Source organism: Bombina bombina, chromosome 2 (assembly GCF_027579735.1).
Source record: "Bombina bombina isolate aBomBom1 chromosome 2, aBomBom1.pri, whole genome shotgun sequence".
In the NCBI taxonomy this organism is placed as follows: Eukaryota; Metazoa; Chordata; class Amphibia; order Anura; family Bombinatoridae; genus Bombina; species Bombina bombina.
Window position 1 is genome coordinate 349731596 of NC_069500.1, and position 23995 is coordinate 349755590.

Genomic DNA, 23995 nt, shown 5'->3' on the forward strand with positions numbered 1-23995 from the left:
TTATTTATTTTTTCTCTCCTCCTCATATCGGCAGAATAGAATGGAGTATTAAACTATTGTATATTTCATATGCCACATAAGAATCATTAAAGCTCTATTATAGTAAAAAAAAAAATTAAAAAATGAAATGCTCTAATTTGTTAGAGCATGTCATTTTAAGAATAGTGATCCTTTAATGTTCTGTGTGCAAGAACAGAACATTAGATTGCAAGTATACAGATGTCATTGGGTCATTATACGTGTATCAGTGTGAAACAATTTTTTTTTGTTCAAAATCCCAGAGTGATCTTCAAAGTATTGACTGTAAGCTAAGAGGCATACTGAGCAAATTATGACTCATCTACCCATTTAATTATAGAGGTCATATTATAAATTGGTTGTGATGAGCAATTTTAATTATAACAATATGGTTCCTGTTGTGCATCTTGAAAGACCAACTAAACATTTCTTTAATTTATGTTTTAGTATTCCCCTATTACAAAGTTAACCACCCTGTAATCATCTGTTAGTTGTGGACCCAGCTAACCCACTCTAGTATGTTTATAAATACATAATTAAAAACATAATTTATGTTTACCTGAATAATTTCACAGTGGTGAGAGTTCACGATCCATTACTCCTGGGAATCCCTTGCCCTGCTACTAGGAGGAGGCTAAGATTCCCAAACCCCAAGAGTTCTAAAAAAACCCTCCCACCTCACTGATAAATGTATATGTATAGGCAAGCAAAAGAGGTAGGAAAAAAATAAGAGCAAAATAAAAAGAGCAGGGAAAAAAAAGATGTGTGTAAAAAATAAACCAACAACAAAATTTATCAGGTAAGCATACATTATTCTCTCTTTTATACAGGTGGTGAGAGGCCACGATCCATTACTCCTGGGAAATAATACCGAAGCTGTGGAGTCCACAAGTAATGAGAAATAAGGGTGGGAAAAAAATAACATAATTTTTTTGTCACAGAGAAACAAAAGAGAAATTGGCTTAAGAGCAGGTTAAATTCTAGCTGATAAAGATTAACAATATTCCAAAGGCGCAAAACCGAGAGTAGAAATCTGACCTTTCAAAGAGCTGGTAGATAACCCCTTATCTAAACCATCCTGCAAAAATTGCAAAACCCAAGGAATTCTAAAAGAATGCCAGGAAAAGAAACATGATCTATACAGCAGAAAATAAAGGTCTTCCAGACCTTATGATAAATCTTCTTAGTCAAAGACTTACGGGCCTGTATCAAGATCTCCACAACAGAATTAGAGAAACCCCTCTGCCTGAGAACTAAACATTCAATCTCCATGCCGTTATTAGAGAATCAAGATCCTGATGGAAAAACGAACCTTGAGATAGGTCTGGGCCCTGAGGAAAAACCAAGGAGAACAGCTTGATATCTGAACCAGATCTGCATACCAGACCCTGCGAGGCCAAACTGAAGCAATTAGGATTCTAGCCTGATCTTGGTAATCACTCTGGTAAGAAGAACCAGAGGAGGAAAAACATAAGCCATCTGAAATGACCATACAGCTACCAGAGTATCCACAAACTTCCCAGAGGGTCCCTGGACCATACATAGTATTTCAGAAGTTTATTATTCAATCGAAAAACCTATCAGATTTTTCTCTGGGAAAACCCCAAAGATCCACTATCTGGTTTCAAACATCCAGATGAAGAGACCACTCCCCTGGCATCAGTGACTGACTGCTTCCCAGTTCACTCCTGGAATATGAACAACAGAAATCGGGCAACATTTGGCTTCTGCCCAGGAAAGAATTTGAGATTTGAGACATTGCTTTCATAATAAGATTAGTTTAAGCTCAACTGGAGTTTTTATAATATATATATTAAGATTTGTATTGGTTGAACTCAATGGACTTCTGTCTCCTTTTTTCAACCTCATCTACTATGTTACTATGTTAAGAGTTCCCCACTGATGAATGATGAAAGCCACAGCAAAAAAAATTGTCGGAAAACTGAAATGATTCCCTTTTCAACAGAAACCAACTCTGAAAAGCTCTGAAAATTGTATTAATTGCCAGCCTCCCGAGGAAACCAAACCCCTTGTGCCCTCAGAGACCCCCAGATGGCCGCCTAACCTGAATAACTTGCATCTGAAGTGATCACAGTCCAAACAGGACAAATAGCTAATGATTCTGCCACCCAGAGTATGATCCCTCCACCATTGCTTAAGCATACAAAAGTAAAAACGAGCACATGAAAAAACATCAGATGCAGCAATCATAAAACTCAACATCTCTTTACAAAAGAGCAACTTAGAGAAAATAGACTAAAGAATTTTGACAAGCTAACACTAGCTTCAACGCTGTAATACACTGAGTTCTGATCAGAGTCCCATAATCTTATAACTATTCTGGTAGAGCAACAAGCTGAAAGAGTTTGTCAAGGAAAGCAAACCTTAAAAAATAATGTTCCTTGAATTGGAACATGAAGGTAAGCATCCTAAAATTCTGTGGAGATAAACTAACCTTGCTAAACAAAAAGCAGAATGGTCCAAACGTTTCCATTTTTAAAGTAGGAACTCTGACAAACTTGTTCAGAGCTTAAAGATCCAAAAACTGGTCTGAAAGTTCCTTCCTCCTTTGGAACAATAAAGAGATTTGAATAAAATCCCAACCCCTGTTCCAACAAAGGAACAGGAACAATCACTCCCATAGATTCTAGATCCCAAACGGACTGAAAAAAGGACTGAGCCTTCACAGGATTTCTTGGAACATAGGACAGAATAAACTTCTCTGGGAGGCCTTGTTCTGAAACCTGTTAGATAGCTCTGAGAAACTATAATTAGAACCCATGAGTTCTGAACAGACTGAATACCAAGCATCCTGCAAAAGGTTCAACCTGCTTCCTCTGTCTGGATTAGAGGCCATACCTTTGTACAGACTTGCATAAAGGAGTAGATTTTTTGAACTGCTTAGACTTGTTCCAGATCAAACTAGGCTTCCAGGCAGAGCTAAAGGAACCTTGTTTATGTTCCCTGTTCTGGCGAAAACAATTAGAAGCTCTAGTTTATCCTTTGGACTCTTGTCCTAAGGAAGAAAAGCTTTGAATTAAAGGTAGAAATTGCCCCATAAACCTTAGGAATAGTTTCCCAAAGTTCAATATTCGAATCTGTCAATGGATACGTTTTCATAAACCTTGCGGAAGGATTATGGGATTACCTAGTTTAGCCCGTTCTTGGAAAATATCTCAGAATCATAGACAAGAAAAAAAAATGAGATTTAACCATAGGATTATAAATTTAATTCTAAATGAATAACAGACTTATCCTCCGCTACTTTAGGATCCTTTACCTATAAAGTAAACAATCTCCTTAAAGTTAACAAATATGTTTGACTTTAAACAGAAAAGAGGATGTCGTAACCAGAGGAAGACCCCTAATAGTTAGAGTAAACCTCCCCCGCTGAGGATTCAGCAAGTTGATAAACCGAAACATTACCTCATTAGAATTCTTACCCCCTCCAACAGCTCTTTAAAAAAACTCACTAGGCCAAAGCACTCACATCCAACATGCAGTATAATGCGCTGTGATAGAGACATTACATCCAACCTTCAGATAACGCACATGCTCCCCCTTTTCTTAGGTGTGCTATCTGACGATCAATAATGAGAGTTCCAATAAAGACCTCTACAAAAACCCTATGTGTGCTATCTGGCTTAATAGATTGCCAATAAATAATAATAAAAACTACCTATAAGCATTCATCTACTTGAAAAAAAACTGCAGAAAGCCAAACCAGTGCTGAGACATATCAGCAGAGTATATGGAATAGGAGTATACCGATGACGCAACAGGAAGAGGCAAAGGACATGTCCCCACAACACCTGTGGAAGGCTTGTGACTAATTCCCATAAGGTGAGAAAATGTCACTACCCATACTTCCAATACATCCCTCCATCAAACACTGCACTCTGAGGGGAAATGGGCCTCAACGCAGTCTGAGAATCCCTCTCACTGAAGAACATGAAAATCTTCCTCCTTCACCTACTGATTTACCATTGATGTAGGAGGAGTTTTATAGCGCTCTTGGGGTTTGGCAATCTTTGCCTCCTCCTAGTGGCACAGAAGAGTAATTCCCAGGGGTAATTGATTGTGGTCTCTCACCACCTGTTTGAAAGAAATATCTTCCCTCTATCCATTCCTGCTCTTATAAAAGCACATACTGTGGACAAAAAGTGGACATTTAAAGTGACATTCTAGTGACCATAGTCTTTAATTTTCTATGTCTCACACTAAATTTATTTTCACACCCATTTAGAGATACTGCTTTCTTTTAACTACCAATGTCACCCCTATTAGCAATTTTGCTTTTTTCAATATATTTTAGCTGTCCTTCTGTTCTTTCCAGAACACAGCCGCAGCAAAGTAGCTAGTGCTTAAATGTAACCAATTTATGACAACTTTAACCCTAATTTCTTTTCCTAAAGGGACATTTAATACTGCATGTACAAATCCCCAAATCTGAAATTCCAAAAACAAGAATTATTCTGAAATCCAGACATTTTTTTATTAAAGGGACATGATATCCAAATGTTGAAGCACTTAAAACTGATGCAGCATAGCTGTAAAAAGCGGACTAGAAAATATCCCCTAAACATCTCTATGTAATAAAAGGAAGATATTTGATCTCAAATATCACACCCCACTGTAAAGAGACTTTAAGCAGACAATCATGGTACTTGTCCCAGGACTTGCAAGGGAGTGAGCATCTGGCATGTGCAGGCACAGTCATGTTATTTTCCTATTCAGTTTAAGTAAGTTTACTATGAAATTTCATGAGATTTCAGTGGAATGTCATGAGATCACAGCAATGGCAAAGCATTACCTCACTGCTGATGCCGATTGGCTATTTTTTTGTTTTTTTGTGATTTAGCATATGAGAATTATGTCCCTTTTTTTTTAAAATAAGTCTTAAAAATTACCGTTTTCCCGCCGGTAAGTCATAATCTTCCCTACCTGCAACTTTGGTTTAGTTTTTGTGTTCTAAAATGCAAATAATAGTCCAGGCAGGGCTCAAAATTTTAAGTCATAAGCTACTAGCCAGGGCAAAATGCCACTTGCCACTTCTGATTCCGCCCACACCCACTACTCCACCTCTCGTTGCATATGTTTAGCTATTGTAAAACACTTTATTGTGCAGTGATTTTTAATGTTTTTATTTTATATCATAACAAATTTAAATAATACTATATACAGTAATAAAACAAAAATAAGTGCATAGCAGGAACATCAACTAGGGGTTTTGGGGAAGACAACAGCTGGATCGAAAATGGAAGTTGTTGAGCTAAGAGAATGCAGAGTGCTGAGAGTTATTGAAGGTCATAGCAGACCTGGATTTTTTTTTTGTTAATCTTTCCATTCTCATTTTCTCCACTCCCCTCTTCAATCTCTCTATTACCCTCTCCATTCTCTCTCAGGCAATATCTTCTCTTTACACTCTTTCTCCTTTCATATATATCTTCTCTTTCTTTTTTTCTCAGAATTCTTTATTCTCCATGCTCACCTTTCCTCTCCAATCCCTCTCTCTGTCCCTGTTTACCCTCTCAGAAGTAACAGTCTAAGCACTACTGGGGTTCCTATATCACAAGAGGAATAACCTTTCATGGATAAATAATATCCCTTCAGATAATATTTTAGCACATATCCCAAAATGTGTGTCGGTGCTTCAGTAGGAGAGCCGTAATAGTCTATATATTTGTTTTTTTCAAACCCCCCTACAGATTACCTTTCTGATTACTATCCTGATGGTACTATGTATACAAAATATTAAAAATGATGTAAGATTACCTTTTAGGCTGAATGTGTAAATTATATTATGATTAGTCAATATTCTCTAAATGACATAAAATATTGTTCACACTTACCGTCCCATTTTACCAAACCTTTTCCGGTCCCAAGCTTTTTTGCACCTGAATCATCAAATTTGCTTAATTCTCGGTATCCTTTGTTGAAGTAGCAGCAATGCACTACTGGGAGATAGCTGCACACATTGGATGAGCCAATGACAAGAGACATACATGTGGAGCCACCAGTCAGCAGCTAGCTCCCAGTAGTGCATTGCTTCTCCTGAACCTACATGGGGTGCTTTTTAACAATGGATACCAAGAGAACAAAGCAAATTAGGTAAATTTGAAACTTGTATGCTCTATCTGAATCATGAAAGAGAAAATTGTTGGGTTTTATGTCCCTTTAGCTAAGACTGAGCTGTCCAGACATGACAATTTGTTTTTGACATTTGCACATTATAGTTGGTGCTCTCTCACCAAAATAATCCCTCTAAGTTGCCTTTTCATAATGCACCTTTTTTGTGGGACTCTCTATAACAATGTGTCAGACTATCAGCTTATATTAATAGCTTTGCAGTCTTTAGAAAACTCGCCTCTTTAGTGAAATTTAACATGTACATCCTAGAATTTTCTCATCACTATAGTCGAAAAAAATACATTTCCAGGGGTCTCTCCACTGTGAATTAGCTATGAACCCCACAGCATTCTTCTGTTAAAAAAATACATCTACACGTTAGTCTCAGACTTATCTCTTACTTAAATGCATCATGCTATCTAGCATTTCTTTGTGTTTAATGTCCCTTTACATCTCTGATAATATTCCTCTCCATCAGTATTGTAAAAACTGTGCATTGCAGATTGTATACCCCCTTGTAGTTGTACACAGTAGGATATAACAATGGTATACCCGTAATAACTAACTGATTTTCCGATGCATATTTTGTGCAAGAAATACTAGAATAAGTACTTTTTTGTTCTCTTTTTTTTTTTTTTTTTTTTTTTTTTTTTTTTAGGGAGCAGCACTGCATGTCTAGTTGTTCTTGATAGAACGAGTCACCGCTTGCACACAGCTAATTTAGGAGATTCTGGATTTCTAGTGGTACGGGCAGGGGAAGTTGTGCATCGGTCAGATGAGCAGCAACATTACTTCAACACTCCATTCCAGTTGTCGATAGCGCCGCCAGAAGCTGAGGGAGTTGTTCTCAGTGATAGGTATGTATTACATGCGTACATGGCATGATTTGTGCAAATTGTTGCTTATTGTCTAGTAAATGTGTATGCTCGCATGTGAGTGTATACATCATTTTTCTTCATCAATGGAAAGAGTCCACAGCTGCATTCATTACTTTTGGGAATTCAGAACCTGGCCATCAGGAGGAGGCAAAGACACCCCAGCCAAAGACTTAAATACTTCCCCCACTTCCCTCATCCCCCCAGTCATTCTTTGCCTGTTGTCCCAGGAGGTTGGCAGAGAAGTGTCAGAAGTTTTCAATAGTCTCTTATGGAGGGTAGTACTCTTCGGCATGGGACTGGAGTTTTAAGTAGTCCTGTCAGCCTCTCAGTGAGAGCATGGGTGAAAGTTAGAGTCCAGAGATGCAGGGAGAGTCTTTCTGCGAAACCATCCCGACTCCTATTAACAGCTCCACAAGCAATCGGCATTGACGAGTTTCGCTGCCTGCTTTTTTCTCTCAAGTCCATGGCAGAAGCAAAGCTACTATCTGTCACACTTGAAGGGCCAGGTTCTTGTTCCACCGTGTAAATTCCGGTAAGATCGTTTCATTTTACTTTCGTTATGGATGTATTGTAATTACAACTGTTTATCCGAGAGGGGCTACAACCTTTCGGGGACAACTTTAACATAGGGTCTCAGTGAGGCTCCTTTTTGTATCAAGGAATCATGGGTTAATATCTCCAGAGGGGGCTTATTGAACGGGGGGTTTATAATCATGTTTATGTGATTCTGTCTGCTACTGTGTAGTGTTGCTTCGGCTCATGGCTATTTTGGAACATAACGGCTTATCTCTAGTGACGCGGCCTTTCCTGACCGTGTGGCGGTGGAGAAATCCTGGTCCGCTGGTGTCTGGTTCTCTGGAGGTGGTGAGTGCCCCCGCCATTGGGGGTGTAAGCTGCCGTTTAGATTTCTTTCATGTAATTAGCAAGAGTCCATGAGCTAGTGACGTATGGGATACACATTCCCACCAGGAGGGGCAAAGTTTCCCAAACCTCAAAATGCCTATAAATACACCCCTCACCACACCCACAATTCAGTTTTACAAACTTTGCCTCCTATGGAGGTGGTGAAGTAAGTTTGTGCTAGATTCTACGTTGATATGCGCTCCGCAGCAAGTTGGAGCCCGGTTTTCCTCTCAGCGTGCAGTGAATGTCAGAGGGATGTGAGGAGAGTATTGCCTATTTGAATGCAGTGATCTCCTTCTACGGGGTCTATTTCATAGGTTCTCTGTTATCGGTCGTAGAGATTCATCTCTTACCTCCCATTTCAGATCGACGATATACTCTTATTTATATACCATTACCTCTGCTGATTCTCGTTTCAGTACTGGTTTGGCTTTCTACAAACATGTAGATGAGTGTCCTGGGGTAAGTAAATCTTATTTTCTATGACACTCTAAGCTATGGTTGGGCACTTTGTTTATAAAGTTCTAAATATATGTATTCAAACATTTATTTGCCTTGACTCAGAATTTTCAACATTCCTTATTTTCAGACAGTCAGTTTCATATTTGGGATAATGCATTTGAATCAATCATTTTTTCTTTCCTTAAAAAATTTGATTCTTTTTTCCCTGTGGGCTGTTAGGCTCGCTGGGGCTGAAAATGCTTTTTGGCGCAAAAAATCTTTTCCGTTACCGGCGTCATACGTGTCGCCGGAAGTTGCGTCATTTTTTGACGTTCTTTTGCGCCAAAAATGTCGGCGTTCCGGATGTGGCGTCATTTTTGGCGCCAAAAGCATTTAGGTGCCAAATAATGTGGGCGTCTTATTTGGCGCTAAAAAATATGGGCGTCGCTTTTGTCTCCACATTATTTAAGTCTCATTTTTTATTGCTTCTGGTTGCTAGAAGCTTGTTCTTTGGCATTTTTTCCCATTCCTGAAACTGTCATTTAAGGAATTTGTTCAATTTTGCTTTATATGTTGTTTTTTCTCTTACATATTGCAAGATGTCTCACGTTGCATCTGAGTCAGAAGATACTTCAGGAAAATCGCTGTCTAGTGCTGGAACTACCAAAGCTAAGTGTATCTGCTGTAAACTTTTGGTAGCTATTCCTCCGGCTGTTGTTTGTATTAATTGTCATGACAAACTTGTTAATGCAGATAATATTTCCTTTAGTAATGTACCATTGCCTGTTGCAGTTCCTTCAACATCTAAGGTGCAGAATGTTCCTGATAACATAAGAGATTTTGTTTCTGAATCCATCAAGAAGGCTATGTCTGTTATTTCTCCTTCTAGTAAACATAAAAAATCTTTTAAAACTTCTCTCTCTACAGATGAATTTTTAAAATGAACATCATCATTCTGATTCTGATGACTCTTCTGGTTCAGAGGATTCTGTCTCAGAGATTGATGCTGATAAATCTTCATATTTATTTAAAATGGAATTTATTCGTTCTTTACTTAAAGAAGTACTAATTGCTTTAGAAATAGAGGATTCTGGTCCTCTTGATACTAATTCTAAACGTTTAGATAAGGTATTTAAATCTCCTGTGGTTATTCCAGAAGTTTTTCCTGTTCCTAATGCTATTTCTGAAGTAATTTCCAAAGAATGGGATAAATTGGGTAATTCATTTACTCCTTCTAAACGTTTTAAGCAATTATATCCTGTGCCGTCTGACAGATTAGAATTTTGGGACAAAATCCCTAGAGTTGATGGGGCTATTTCTACCCTTGCTAAACGTACTACTATTCCTACGTCAGATGGTACTTCGTTTAAGGATCCTTTAGATAGGAAAATTGAATCCTTTCTAAGAAAAGCTTATCTGTGTTCAGGTAATCTTCTTAGACCTGCTATATCATTGGCTGATGTTGCTGCAGCTTCAACTTTTTGGTTGGAAACTTTAGCGCAACAAGTAACAGATCATGATTCTCATAATATTATTATTCTTCTTCAGCATGCTAATAATTTTATCTGTGATGCCATTTTTGATATTATCAGAGTTGATGTCGGGTTTATGTCTCTAGCTATTTTAGCTAGAAGAGCTATATGGCTTCTAAATCAACTCTACTTTCCATTTCTTTCCAGGGTAACAAATTATTTGGTTCTCAGTTGGATTCTATTATCTCAACTGTTACTGGTGGGAAAGGAACTTTTTTACCACAGGATAAAAAATCTAAAGGTAAAAACAGGGCTAATAATCGTTTTCGTTCGTTTCAACAAAGAACAAAAGCCTGATCCTTCATCCTCAGGAGCAGTTTCAGTTTGGAAACCATCTCCAGTCTGGAATAAATCCAAGCCTGCTAGAAAGGCAAAGCCTGCTTCTAAGTCCACATGAAGGTGCAGCCCTCATTCCAGCTCAGCTGGTAGGGGGCAGGTTACGTTTTTTCAAAGAAATTTGGATCAATTCTGTTCACAATCTTTGGATTCAGAACATTGTTTCAGAAGGGTACAGAATTGGTTTCAAGATGAGACCTCCTGCAAAGAGATTTTTTCTTTCCCGTGTCCCAGTAAATCCAGTGAAAGCTCAAGCATTTCTGAATTGTGTTTCAGATCTAGAGTTGGCTGGAGTAATTATGCCAGTTCCAGTTCCGGAACAGGGGATGGGGTTTTATTCAAATCTCTTCATTGTACTAAAGAAGGAGAATTCCTTCAGACCAGTTCTGGATCTAAAAATATTGAATCGTTATGTAAGGATACCAACGTTCAAAATGGTAACTGTAAGGACTATCTTGCCTTTTGTTCAGCAAGGGCATTATATGTCCACAATAGATTTACAGGATGCATATCTGCATATTCCGATTCATCCAGATCATTATCAGTTCCTGAGATTCTCTTTTCTGGACAAGCATTACCAGTTTGTGGCTCTGCCATTTGGCCTAGCTACAGCTCCAAGAATTTTTACAAAGGTTCTCGGTGCCCTTCTGTCTGTAATCAGAGAACAGGGTATTGTGGTATTTCCTTATTTGGACGATATCTTGGTACTTGCTCAGTCTTTACATTTAGCAGAATCTCATACGAATCGACTTGTGTTGTTTCTTCAAGATCATGGTTGGAGGATCAATTTACCAAAAAGTTCATTGATTCCTCAGACAAGCGTAACCTTTCTGGGTTTCCAGATAGATTCAGTGTCCATGACTCTGTCTTTAACAGACAAGAGACGTCTAAAATTGATTTCAGCTTGTCGAAACCTTCAGTCACAATCATTCCCTTCGGTAGCCTTATGCATGGAAATTCTAGGTCTTATGACTGCTGCATCGGACGCGATCCCCTTTGCTCGTTTTCACATGCGACCTCTTCAGCTCTGTATGCTGAATCAATGGTGCAAGGATTACACAAAGATATCTCAATTAATATCTTTAAAACCGATTGTTCGACACTCTCTAACGTGGTGGACAGATCACCATCGTTTAATTCAGGGGGCTTCTTTTGTGCTTCCGACCTGGACTGTAATTTCAACAGATGCAAGTCTCACAGGTTGGGGAGCTGTGTGGGGATCTCTGACGGCACAAGGAGTTTGGGAATCTCAGGAGGTGAGATTACCGATCAATATTTTGTAACTCCGTGCAATTTTCAGAGCTCTTCAGTTTTGGCCTCTTCTGAAGAGAGAATCGTTCATTTGTTTTCAGACAGACAATGTCACAACTGTGGCATACATCAATCATCAAGGAGGGACTCACAGTCCTCTGGCTATGAAAGAAGTATCTCAAATTTTGGTTTGGGCGGAATCCAGCTCCTGTCTAATCTCTGCGGTTCATATCCCAGGTATAGACAATTGGGAAGCGGATTATCTCAGTCGCCAAACGTTGCATCCGGGCGAATGGTCTCTTCACCCAGAGGTATTTCTTCAGATTGTTCAAATGTGGGAACTTCCAGAAATAGATCTGATGGCGTCTCATCTAAACAAGAAACTTCCCAGGTATCTGTCCAGATCCCGGGATCCTCAGGCGGAGGCAGTGGATGCATTATCACTTCCTTGGAAGTATCATCCTGCCTATATCTTTCCGCCTCTAGTTTTTCTTCCAAGAGTAATCTCCAAGATTCTGAAGGAATGCTCGTTTGTTCTGCTGGTAGCTCCGGCATGGCCTCACAGGTTTTGGTATGCGGATCTTGTCCGGATGGCCTCTTGCCAACCGTGGACTCTTCCGTTAAGACCAGACCTTCTGTCGCAAGGTCCTTTTTTCCATCAGGATCTGAAATCCTTAAATTTAAAGGTATGGAGATTGAACGCTTGATTCTTGGTCAAAGAGGTTTCTCTGACTCTGTGATTAATACTATGTTACAGGCGCGTAAATCTGTATCTAGAGAGATATATTATAGAGTCTGGAAGACTTGTATTTCTTGGTGTCTTTCTCATCATTTTTCTTGGCATTCTTTTAGAATACCGAGAATTTTACAGTTTCTTCAGGATGGTTTAGATAAGGGTTTGTCCGCAAGTTCCTTGAAAGGTCAAATCTCTGCTCTTTCTGTTCTTTTTCACAGAAAGATTGCTATTCTTCCTGATATTCATTGTTTTGTACAAGCTTTGGTTCGTATAAAACCTGTCATTAAGTCAATTTCTCCTCCTTGGAGTTTGAATTTGGTTCTGGGGGCTCTTCAAGCTCCTCCGTTTGAACCTATGCATTCATTGGACATTAAATTACTTTCTTGGAAAGTTTTGTTCCTTTTGGCAATCTCTTCTGCCAGAAGAGTTTCTGCTCTTTCTTGTGAGTCTCCTTTTCTGATTTTTCATCAGGATAAGGCGGTGTTGCGAACTTCTTTTGAATTTTTACCTAAAGTTGTGAATTCCAACAACATTAGTAGAGAAATTGTGGTTCCTTCATTATGTCCTAATCCTAAGAATTCTAAGGAGAAATCGTTGCATTCTTTGGATGTTGTTAGAGCTTTGAAATATTATGTTGAAGCTACTAAGTCTTTCCGAAAGACTTCTAGTTTATTTGTTATCTTTTCCGGTTCTAGAAAAGGCCAGAAAGCTTCTGCCATTTCTTTGGCATCTTGGTTGAAATCTTTAATTCATCTTGCCTATGTTGAGTCGGGTAAAACTCCGCCTCAGAGGATTACAGCTCATTCTACTAGGTCAGTTTCTACTTCCTGGGCGTTTAGGAATGAAGCTTCGATTGATCAGATTTGCAAAGCAGCAACTTGGTCCTCTTTGCATACTTTTACTAAATTCTACCATTTTGATGTATTTTCTTCTTCTGAAGCAGTTTTTGGTAGAAAAGTACTTGAGGCAGCGGTTTCAGTTTGAATCTTCTGCTTATGTTTTTCATTAAACTTTATTTTGGGTGTGGATTATTTTCAGCAGGAATTGGCTGTCTTTATTTTATCCCTCCCTCTCTAGTGACTCTTGTGTGGAAAGATCCACATCTTGGGTAATCATTATCCCATACGTCACTAGCTCATGGACTCTTGCTAATTACATGAAAGAAAACATAATTTATGTAAGAACTTACCTGATAAATTCATTTCTTTCATATTAGCAAGAGTCCATGAGGCCCGCCCTTTTTTTGTGGTGGTTATGATTTTTTTGTATAAAGCACAATTATTCCAATTCCTTATTTTATATGCTTTCGCACTTTTTTATCACCCCACTTCTTGGCTATTCGTTAAACTGAATTGTGGGTGTGGTGAGGGGTGTATTTATAGGCATTTTGAGGTTTGGGAAACTTTGCCCCTCCTGGTGGGAATGTGTATCCCATACGTCACTAGCTCATGGACTCTTGCTAATATGAAAGAAATGAATTTATCAGGTAAGTTCTTACATAAATTATGTTTTTTCTTATTGGTCCATTTTTTTATTCAGTGTTCCAGTTATGGAGGATTCTGTGTTTTTTGGAGACAGATGTCTCTGATGCAGACTCTACTTCTTGCGAAGAATATGAATTGGCCCGGGTGATACATGCCCATCAGTTATGTTCTGAATGCCGTTTTAGAGTGCTCTGTTCCTTGGGATTGGGGAATCAGGTGCCCATTGAGCCTCTGGGGATTCTATTTCTCACGAGACGAGTTCCCTAGTACAAACTCTTACTACGAATGCAGGTAACCCAAATGCTACTTATCCTTCTAGGGAGTATGTCCTGACTGGGTACAAATCCTTCTGTCTTTGAGGCCTAGTTCAGACACGTTGCGCCTTTGTATGTCAGGTTGGTCTGGCGAGGGCGCCTAGTGATCCCAATACAATTTGTGCTGTTTACTTGTTTTATTTTACAAGCTTCAACTAGCATCCTGAGAGGACTTGATGGTCCGTGGTTGCTTAGGGGCATGAGGTGTTGGTTCAGTCCCCATTCGCCTTTCAAGCTAGTGGGCCGGGACTCTGTTGAAATCCGGGGCGACATGCTCAGTCGTTTTCGATTTTTCCGGGAACTAGAGTGTTCGTTCCTGTTGTGTGTCGGTGGCTTGAAGGATTTAGGTCCTTCATATCGCCGTTCTGACAGTTTTGCCTTTCATGGTCTCTTTGGAAGTGTCCTTTTAGGACTTGTTCCTTTTTAGAGGTTCTCTTCCTTTGGGTCGAGACTTTCTGGACTTTGTCCGGTTTTTCTGACGGCTTTGGCCGCTTAATTACAAAGTGAAGGCAGTGATGCTCTGTCTTCCTTCAGGAGTTAGTCATCTCCATAACAGGGGGGATAGGAGGCATTGTCTCTTTTCCAAGCTTTTTGCTTAGGGGATGTTATTCTGCCTGGGTTCAGGATGCTTTGTATTCTTCTCCCTTGGGTGTGGTCCTCTGGAATGTTAATCTGAAAGGATTATGAAGACTAGCCTTTCTACTTTTGGGTGACTCTGTTCTCATTCTCATTTTCCTTAGTGTTGCCCTTGGGGCCTTTGGGGTCTAGAGAAATTGTGTGACTTTGTCGCGGCCTAGCACCTTGTTGGGGGGGGGGGTGTTGACCTCCGGCTAAGGGTGTTCTCTTTCCTTGGGCTGGGAGTTACGAGTGAGTCCTGTACCCGTTCTTATCCCCTGTCAGTCTGATTGCTTTATACGGGGTATCTTGTGTTCCCTGATGGTGTCCTTCGTTCTAGGACGATTCTGGGTCCAGGGTTCTTTTCTTGGATCCTTCTTGGATGTCTGGAGACTTATGATCCTGTGGTTTGTTTCGGGACAACCCAGTTTTTTCAGGGACCCTATTTTGCGACATAGGGGCTAGCCTCATTGGGCTTGCAAGCAGGAAGGCCAGAGTTCAAATCCACCTTCGGGTACTGGTTATAAACTTTAAGTCCTAACTTGTCCTTTGGACGGAGTGTGCTCCTCTTCATGGGGAGTTTTTTTCTCTGTTGAGTCACCAGTTTTTTTCATTAGGTCTGTGTTTTGATCATAATATTGCTTCACGTCTTGTGGACATGTACGCTGTTCTTATCTGTGCTCTTCCCTTTTGAGGGGTTACTTGGTCTTCCTTATGAGTTTGGGTTTTCCTCTCTCTGGAGGGTCTTTGTCCTGCCCTGTGTGTAGGAGGTTGGATCAGGTGGCTTATTTCTGTAAGGGGCAATATACAGAAATACAGCGCTAAAAGCCTAAAAGGTTTATCCAAGCCAATCCCACAGCCACTTTCCCTATAGTGGAAGTAGATACATAAAAGAAAACAACGAATAGTCGGGATGGCGCTGAAAAGCTGGATAAAACTCCACACCTATTTAATTACAATTACCTTGAATAGAAACAATTGTAGGATACAACTAAATTGATCTAAATTGATTTTTTTATTAATAAATCTAATATCTAGCATAAAATGAAAGAAAAGATAAATATAAAAACAAGTGATGTACAGATAAAATCTTTGAAAAAACTTTAATGTAGTATAGGGACGTCTCCCCAAATATTGCCAAAATGTTGCCAAAATGCCACCTTAATGTCAGATATAGAGATTGTTTCAGGTTTGCTTGGGATTGTTCGTGAAAAAACAATGTCTCAATATGTATCAATTTGTATCAATATTGATAGTTTAAAAAGGCATAGATAAGACTTCAAGTACTTCTTTCAAATAAGCAATAATGTAATGCTGAAAGCAATTTGTTTTACAAATCAGCCAGAGATCCGTTTCAAACAACCAAATATGCAAAGCCACAGTTTTAGGGCACTTGCCCCACTCGTTATGTGACTTAACGGTCTATTCAAAATTCAGGGGCAGCATCTGCTGCTCTGTGGGCTCTGTTCCACCATTTTGGAATTTGATCTCTCTACGTAGAGACTGTCTAAGAGAGCTGTGACAGGTCTTCCTACGAATTTATTGCACTTTTCTCTGTTCAAGGTCCCAGGGGGTTCTCCTTGGGAGTGCCTTATTTTTGAGGAGCGGATTGGGTTGTCACCCGAGCTATGTTGGTGTCGGTGAGTACCCCCTTTTTCTTTCCATTCCCTGGGGGCTTGTGGTTGGGTTCTTTCTGTCCTCCCTGTGTATCAGACATGTCTGTCGCTTGGGCTGGTCTGTTGTTAGTGCATACTAATGCACTGTGGCTACTCTGCTCTGTAGCAAAACAAGGGTTGCAAGTTCGATCCCCGGCGAGGTCTACTCAGCCTTCCTCCTTTCGAAGGTTGATAAGCTGAGCAGCGCCTTGAGTCCTTTAAGGGGGATTGGCCGTGCTTTACAAGAACATTCATGTTTTCTCCGTGTGTTCTTTGTGGAAGAATACGGTAGCGTGTTCCCTTTCTTTAGTAAAGGGTGTGTTGTTTGGAGACCGACTGCTGGGCGACGGTTTCTTCTGGAGGCTGTTGACTCAGTAGAGTCTAGTTCCTGTGGTCTCTAGCAAGGCTTGTGGACTATCTGCGGTCAGGGTCCTTGGGCCTTTTCCTTTTTGTTTCAAAGTTGTTCTCGGCTTCGTACGAAGCGGGATGTTGTTGGGTAGGGGTTTTCAGGCCTGGTCCCCTCAGAATGGGCTACCTCTTGTACCCTCCTGTTTTTGCATTAAGTGTCCTCTATAGCTTGGGTATTGTTTTCCCAAAAGTAATGAATGCAGCTGTGGACTCTTTCCATTTATGAAGAAAAACTTAAATTATGCTTACCTGACAATTTTCTTTTCTTCAGATGGAAAGAGTCCACAGCTCCCGCCCGTATTTTTCTGTGGGGCGTCTATTATTTTTTTTCTTCTGGCACCTTTTCACCCTGATATTTCTTCTACTGTTCCTTGTTCCCTTGGCAGAATGACTGGGGGATGAGGGAAGTGGGGGAGGTATTTAAGCCTTTGGGGTGTTTTTGCCTCCTCCTGGTGGCCAGGTTCTGAATTCCCAAAAGTAATGAATGCAGCGGTGGACTCTTTCCATCTGAAGAAAAGAAAATTATCAGGTAAGCATAATTTTAAGTTTTCTCTCTCCCAATACCATATCACTACAGGTGGGTAGTCCACTGACCACTGGAGATGATATAAATGCCTCTTGGAAGTGATGAAAGAGAAACGCACATATAATGATGTACCTTAAATTGCACACTAAGCAGGGTAGACTTACCTCCATCAACCGGATCGTCGGCATCTTCTGACATGCCAAATCAGATGAAGGCACTCCAGATAGCTTTAAGTTCCTCCATGCCAAACTGGTAGTCAGGAAATAGTCAACTTCACATCCAACCACTCATATTAACAGAGTGGATGTAAGGTAGCAAGAGATTAAATGCAATGCAAGTTTTAATAAACATTGCATCTCTTGCTACTTTTCTTCCACTCTGTTAATGAGTGGTTGGCTGTGAAGTTCTACTAATTTGGCATGGAGGAGCTTAAAGCTGTCTGGAGTGCCTTCATCTGATTTAGCGTGTCAGGACGCTAAGGTTCCTGTTGCTGGAGGGGGATCTGTCGGTTGACTCAGAGGATCCGGCCTTCTTGATATGCACTTTTTGGTGCATCACTATATGGGAGTTTCTCTTTCATCACTTGTATGGCTATATTTGTACAGATAGTCTACCCACCTTCTATATGTTTTATAGGATATCCATGTGTTTGGCCAGACGCTTAATTAGAGCTGCCCCTTCTGTTTCTTTAGGATAAGAAGATTATTGTTTTTGCCTTATTTTATATTGGACACTATATGAATTAATGGCCCACTTTGTCCTCTTAGGCTAGTTGATGCCCCTATTTATGTAAAATTTATATTTTTTATATATATATATTTTCTTATTTCCAACTGTGCTTCCCCAGATCAACAGATATAAAAAAAAGTTAGTGTCACTTACTCTGCTTTGATACTAACTTGCCAGTACTGATCTAGTTATGTGAGAGAAACCAGTATCCGGGTCTGGTAGAGTGCAATACTTTGCAATATTATAACATTTTCTGTTATTTATAAATGTTACTTAGCTATCCAAAACACAAATGAATTGCATAGTTTAACATAAATTCATTTAATGATCAATCAAATTTAATATTGGCTAATTTGTTAAATATTCGCTTTTATCTGGGTGTATAGATATATATTGAAATAGATATATAGAATTTTTTTTTATATTTATTTATTATATATTGAGATAAAGAGAAATAGATCTGTATATTTATAGTGTTTAAGTATATTCTCATTTATTTGTACTTTCTACATGTGATGAAGGTTTTTTGCTGCAGCGTTCACCTTATTGTATCTTTTTTCCAGCAGCACACTGTGTTCTAGGAAAGCATTTGGCACGGGGCTGCTTTTTGGGAGTGTTGGAAAATAAGCCTGCTCATAGGATAAACCCTTGAACTTAACACTGATAGTTTAGTTGTGAATGTTCAAACACAGTAGATGAGATCAAAGGATTTCTTTTTTTTTATGCTACATTTGGAAAACCTTTTGATTTGTTAATAAAATGGGTTTTAACCTCTTGACAGAAATTGGAAAAAAGAGTAAAATGTAATTTTCATACTGAGAGATACAGTACAATAAAATGAATATTGTATATTGTTATTAACAGTCCTGATGCTGCGGATAGTAGTTCGTTCGATGTTCAGCTTGGAGACATTATTTTGACTGCAACTGATGGACTGTTTGACAACATGCCGGACTATATGATTCTTCAGGAGTTAAAAAAGTTAAAGGTAAAGCTTCCAAGTGGCTTTCGGATGTCATTTATTAAAAAATATGATGAATTTACCTATATAGTTTCCTTGTGATTTAAGTAAAGTGTATTTAAAGGGATGTGAAACTAAAAATGTAATGCCCCATAGATAAAATAATTATGCATAGTAATAGGAAAAAAAACCATCAGATGCACTTTCAATTATTTGTTTTCTTTGCTTTTCCTGGGATTTAATATTGAAAACTCAAGTTTTCCACTATCCTCAGAGAGGTCGGATGGAATGCATTCTATGGAGTTAAATGGACATAAAACACAAATGGTTTGTTTTCATGATTTGGATAAATCATACAATTTTAAGCAACTTTCCAATTTACTTCTGTTATCTAATGTTGCTTAATTCTCTTGGTATCCTTTGTAGAAGGAGCAGGGTTGCACTACAGGGAGCTAGCTGAACACAACGTGTGAGCCAATGATAAGAGCCATATGTGCAGCAACCAATCGGCAGCTAGCTTCTAGTAGTGCATACCAAGAGGACAAAGCAAATTAGATAACAGAAGTAAATTGGAAAGTTGTTTGAAATTGTATGTTCTATCTGAATCATGAAAGAAAATGTTTGGGTTTTATGTCCCTTTAAGAATCCTGACTATTTTAGTAAAAAAATTTTTTTTAAAAAATGCTCTTCTTCAAGGACCAGTAAATGCAGTAGAATTGCATAATCGTTAAATGCATGATAACAAGACAATGCAATACAACTTCAAGTGAGTTGTAGATTTTTTTCTGACAAATTTTAAAGTTATGTCTATTTCCACTCCTACTGCATCATGTGACAATGATAAGCCAATCACAAATGCATATATGTATATTCTGTGAATTCCTACAGTTACCTTTTAAGAAACAAATTGATGAGTTCCTGAGTCTGGCCTATATGGCAAATGTGATTGACGTGTTGGGTTTTCTCACTGTAGATAAACCTATCTGCCCTGTTTTATACCTGTTGCCAAAGGTTCAAAAGTCTTTGGAGAACCCCCTTCAGACCTATTGTTTCTGCCAGGGGGTCGCTCCTACAGCCTCCTATGCCAATATTTACATGGCAATGTACGAGCAGTGCAATATAATTCCACAGCAGAACTCGATCAGATTTTATCGCAGGTACATTGATGATGTCTTCCTTATTTGGAAGGATACCCCAGAAGCTCTTTTAGGATGGTTCAATCAACTAAACACCCTTGACTCCACTATTAGGTTAAAAATTGAATGAGATGCATATAAGATACATTTTCTAGATTTGGAGATTATGAAGGTCTCAAATCAGAAAGACACAGACAAAAATTCATTTCTACATTATGATAGTTTTCATCCATATTTCCAAAAGAATGGGGTCAGCTCCTGCTCCTCTGCAACAATACCGAAAATTCCTGCAAGAAGATTCAATTAACAGAGATGGCACACCGGTTTCTTGAACGTGGATACCCACAGGATCTGATTACCCAGCAGTGTAATACTGCCGAACAATGGACCCAGGAGGGTCTGACTGTTAGGAAGCACCAGAGTACTGATGATAACCACTTGAATTTCATTATCACCTTTACACCTGGTTCAAAAATTGTGGTTAACACGATCAAAAACAACTGGATGATAATATCAAAGGATACAATTCTTCCATTTTATGACTCTCCACCACCACGTATAGTGTATAAGAGGGCAAAGAATTTAAGAGACCTACTTGTGCTTAACGACCCTACACATTGCTCTGAGCAAAAAATGTGGTTACCCAAGGGCAAACATGATTGCTTTCGCTGTGTGAGCTATGTTATGTGTAACAGCCTCATCACGGGCAACAATTTACATCACCCTCATACCAACAGGAGATATACGATCAAACATTGATTGTCGTGCACATCGGAGTATGTTATCTACGCTATCATTTGCCCCTGTTCCCTCATCTACATAGGAAAGACAGTAACTTCCTTCAGAGAACGGCTGGCTAACCATAAATCTGCAATACGACAAGCTATTGAAAACTGTCGCTCAGACCAACCTGTTGCCAGTCATTTTATGACCGCTGGGGACACTGTATCATCCTTAAGAACGATGCTTATAGATCATGTACTGCGCCTCAGGCGTGGAGGTGACAGAGCTCTGGCCCTCCTACGTTTTGGAGGCCAGATGGATTTTTGATCTGGACACTGTCTCCCTGAAGGGATTGAACAAATTCTTTGCCCTCTTATATACTATACGTGGTGGTTGAGAGTACTAAAATGGAAGACTTGTATCCTTTGATATTATCATCCAGTTGTTTTTGATCGTGTTAGCCACAGTTTTTGAACCAGGTGTAAAGGTGGTAATGAAATTCAAGCAGTTATCCTCGGTACTCTGTTGCTTCCTGACAGTCAGACCATCCTGTTTGAATCTGTGGGTGTATATTTGTATGTGCATCACCGTCGGAGTTTTACTACTGTTGACAGCAGCGGAGGTGACTCTTCTGATGGTGATGCACATACAACTATACACCTACAGATTCAAACAGGTGTAAGAACCAGATCGACACAGAAGCCCCCTTTACCCCAGGGTCCAGACATACACTTCAGGAGGGGGGGGGGGGGGGCACAAAAAGAAAGACTGTCCAAAAGAAAAACAATAGTATATAACCTCAGCTCACGAATTTTAACTGCTGATGAGCTGAGGGTACTTAACAAAGGTTTGTCATTTGTTCCTAAACCCAGGTGTGATCTGTTTGATTTTGTGGATAAGTGTCGGTTCCAAAGTCAACTAAAACTTAGACTACTTCAGAGATAAAGGGGATTATATGTTTAAACCCTTTAAAGCTACTAGTGACTTTGAACCCACCAATACCCACATGTCGATAAAAACCTTTCACCGTATTTGCACCTCTACTCTGACACACACAAGGCTATCCCTCCTTGCAGGGATAACCTGAGTAAAGCTGAAAGGGATGCTATTAAATCATTATCCTCTGACAGAGATATAGTCGTCATGCCGGCCGATAAGGGCAGGGCCACAGTGGTGCTTGACTACACTCAGTACCGACAGGAAGCCCATAGACAGCTACTAGATGGTATCACCTACCGTAAATTATCTGTTAATCCTACAGTTACCTTTTAAGAAACAAATTGATGAGTTCCTGAGTCTGGCCTATATGGCAAATGTGATTGACGTGTTGGGTTTTCTCACTGTAGATAAACCTATCTGCCCTGTTTTATATCTGTTGCCAAAGGTTCAAAAGTCTTTGGAGAACCCCCTTCAGACCTATTGTTTCTGCCAGGGGGTCGCTCCTACAGCCTCCTATGCCAATATTTACATGGCAATGTACGAGCAGTGCAATATAATTCCACAGCAGAACTCGATCAGATTTTATCGCAGGTACATTGATGATGTCTTCCTTATTTGGAAGGATACCCCAGAAGCTCTTTTAGGATGGTTCAATCAACTAAACACCCTTGACTCCACTATTAGGTTAAAAATTGAATGGGATGCATATAAGATACATTTTCTAGATTTGGAGATTATGAAGGTCTCAAATCAGAAAGACACAGACAAAAATTCATTTCTACATTATGATAGTTTTCATCAATATTTCCAAAAGAATGGGGTCAGCTCCTGCTCCTCTGCAACAATACCGAAAATTCCTGCAAGAAGATTCAATTAACAGAGATGGCACACCGGTTTCTTGAACGTGGATACCCACAGGATCTGATTACCCAGCAGTGTAAGACTGCCGAACAATGGACCCAGGAGGGTCTGACTGTTAGGAAGCACCAGAGTACTGATGATAACCACTTGAATTTCATTATCACCTTTACATCTGGTTCAAAAATTGTGGTTAACACGATCAAAAACGACTGGATGATAATATCAAAGGATACAATTCTTCCATTTTATGACTCTCCACCACCACGTATAGTGTATAAGAGGGCAAAGAATTTAAGAGACCTACTTGTGCTTAACGACCCTACACATTGCTATGAGCAAAAAATGTGGTTACCCAAGGGCAAACATGATTGCTTTCGCTGTGTGAGCTATGTTATGTGTAACAGCCTCATCACGGGCAACAATTAACATCACCCTCATACCAACAGGAGATATACGATCAAACATTGATTGTCGTGCACATCGGAGTATGTTATCTACGCTATCATTTGCCCCTGTTCTCTCATCTACATAGGAAAGACAGTAACTTCCTTCAGAGAACGGCTGGCTAACCATAAATCTGCAATACGACAAGCTATTGAAAACTGTCGCTCAGACCAACCTGTTGCCAGTCATTTTATGACCGCTGGGGACACTGTATCATCCTTAAGAACGATGCTTATAGATCATGTACTGCGCCTCAGGCGTGGAGGTGACAGAGCTCTGGCCCTCCTACTTTTTGGAGGCCAGATGGATTTTTGATCTGGACACTGTCTCCCTGAAGGGATTGAACACTACTATAGATTATGCCTGTTACAGAAAATGAAAGGACTGCGGAAATCTTCTTTGCTCTAAAGCTCAAATTCAAGTTGATACCATACTCCATGAGTTAAGAAGGGAGTTTAGTCTCCCCATCCATTCTGTCTGCTTTGATAGTTAATTTTTTTGGGCTGGCTCCATTAGTGGTCGCATTGATACCATGGGGTATAGAGTGGTCCGCTATTGTTAGAGCTAGTTGTGCAAAATGCTCAATTACATGTGTTGTAAATATTTTCACACTTTTGATTTATTTTAGTTTGTTAGTACCTTGTTGGTAGTTCTGTTTTTATGTATGATCATGACCATGATCGCGTACTATCTCTCAGCACGTTGTTACGGGTAATGTACCTGTTTACCCGTCACTATGCCAACCGATCACGCTGTCACTTGTATGTGCCGGTGCGAACTGATGATGTCAGAACTCGGCTTGTTGAGTTCCAGTGTGTGGTAAGATGTGGTGCCTGCGAGTACTGCGCGGTCCTGCTCATGATCAGCTGTTTTCACTTTGGGTAATTGGTTATTTGGGTATTTAAGTATGGGGTGTGAGAGGTGTTCACTATGTCTTCACGGCCTCCATTTGAAAAAGGCTCCTGCGAGAGCCGAA

The 23995-nt window shown here is 39.6% G+C and overlaps 1 protein-coding gene across 1 annotated transcript in view; it reads left to right on the forward strand.

Annotated features, from left to right (window-relative positions):
- PPTC7 (protein phosphatase targeting COQ7) overlaps window positions 1-23995 on the forward strand; it is a 117356-nt gene that overhangs the window by 64469 nt on the left and 28892 nt on the right. The window contains exons 3-4 of the mRNA XM_053701724.1: window positions 6806-7004; window positions 18820-18943. Of these exons, the coding sequence (XP_053557699.1) occupies window positions 6806-7004; window positions 18820-18943 (323 nt within the window). The remainder of the gene's footprint in view (window positions 1-6805; window positions 7005-18819; window positions 18944-23995) is intronic.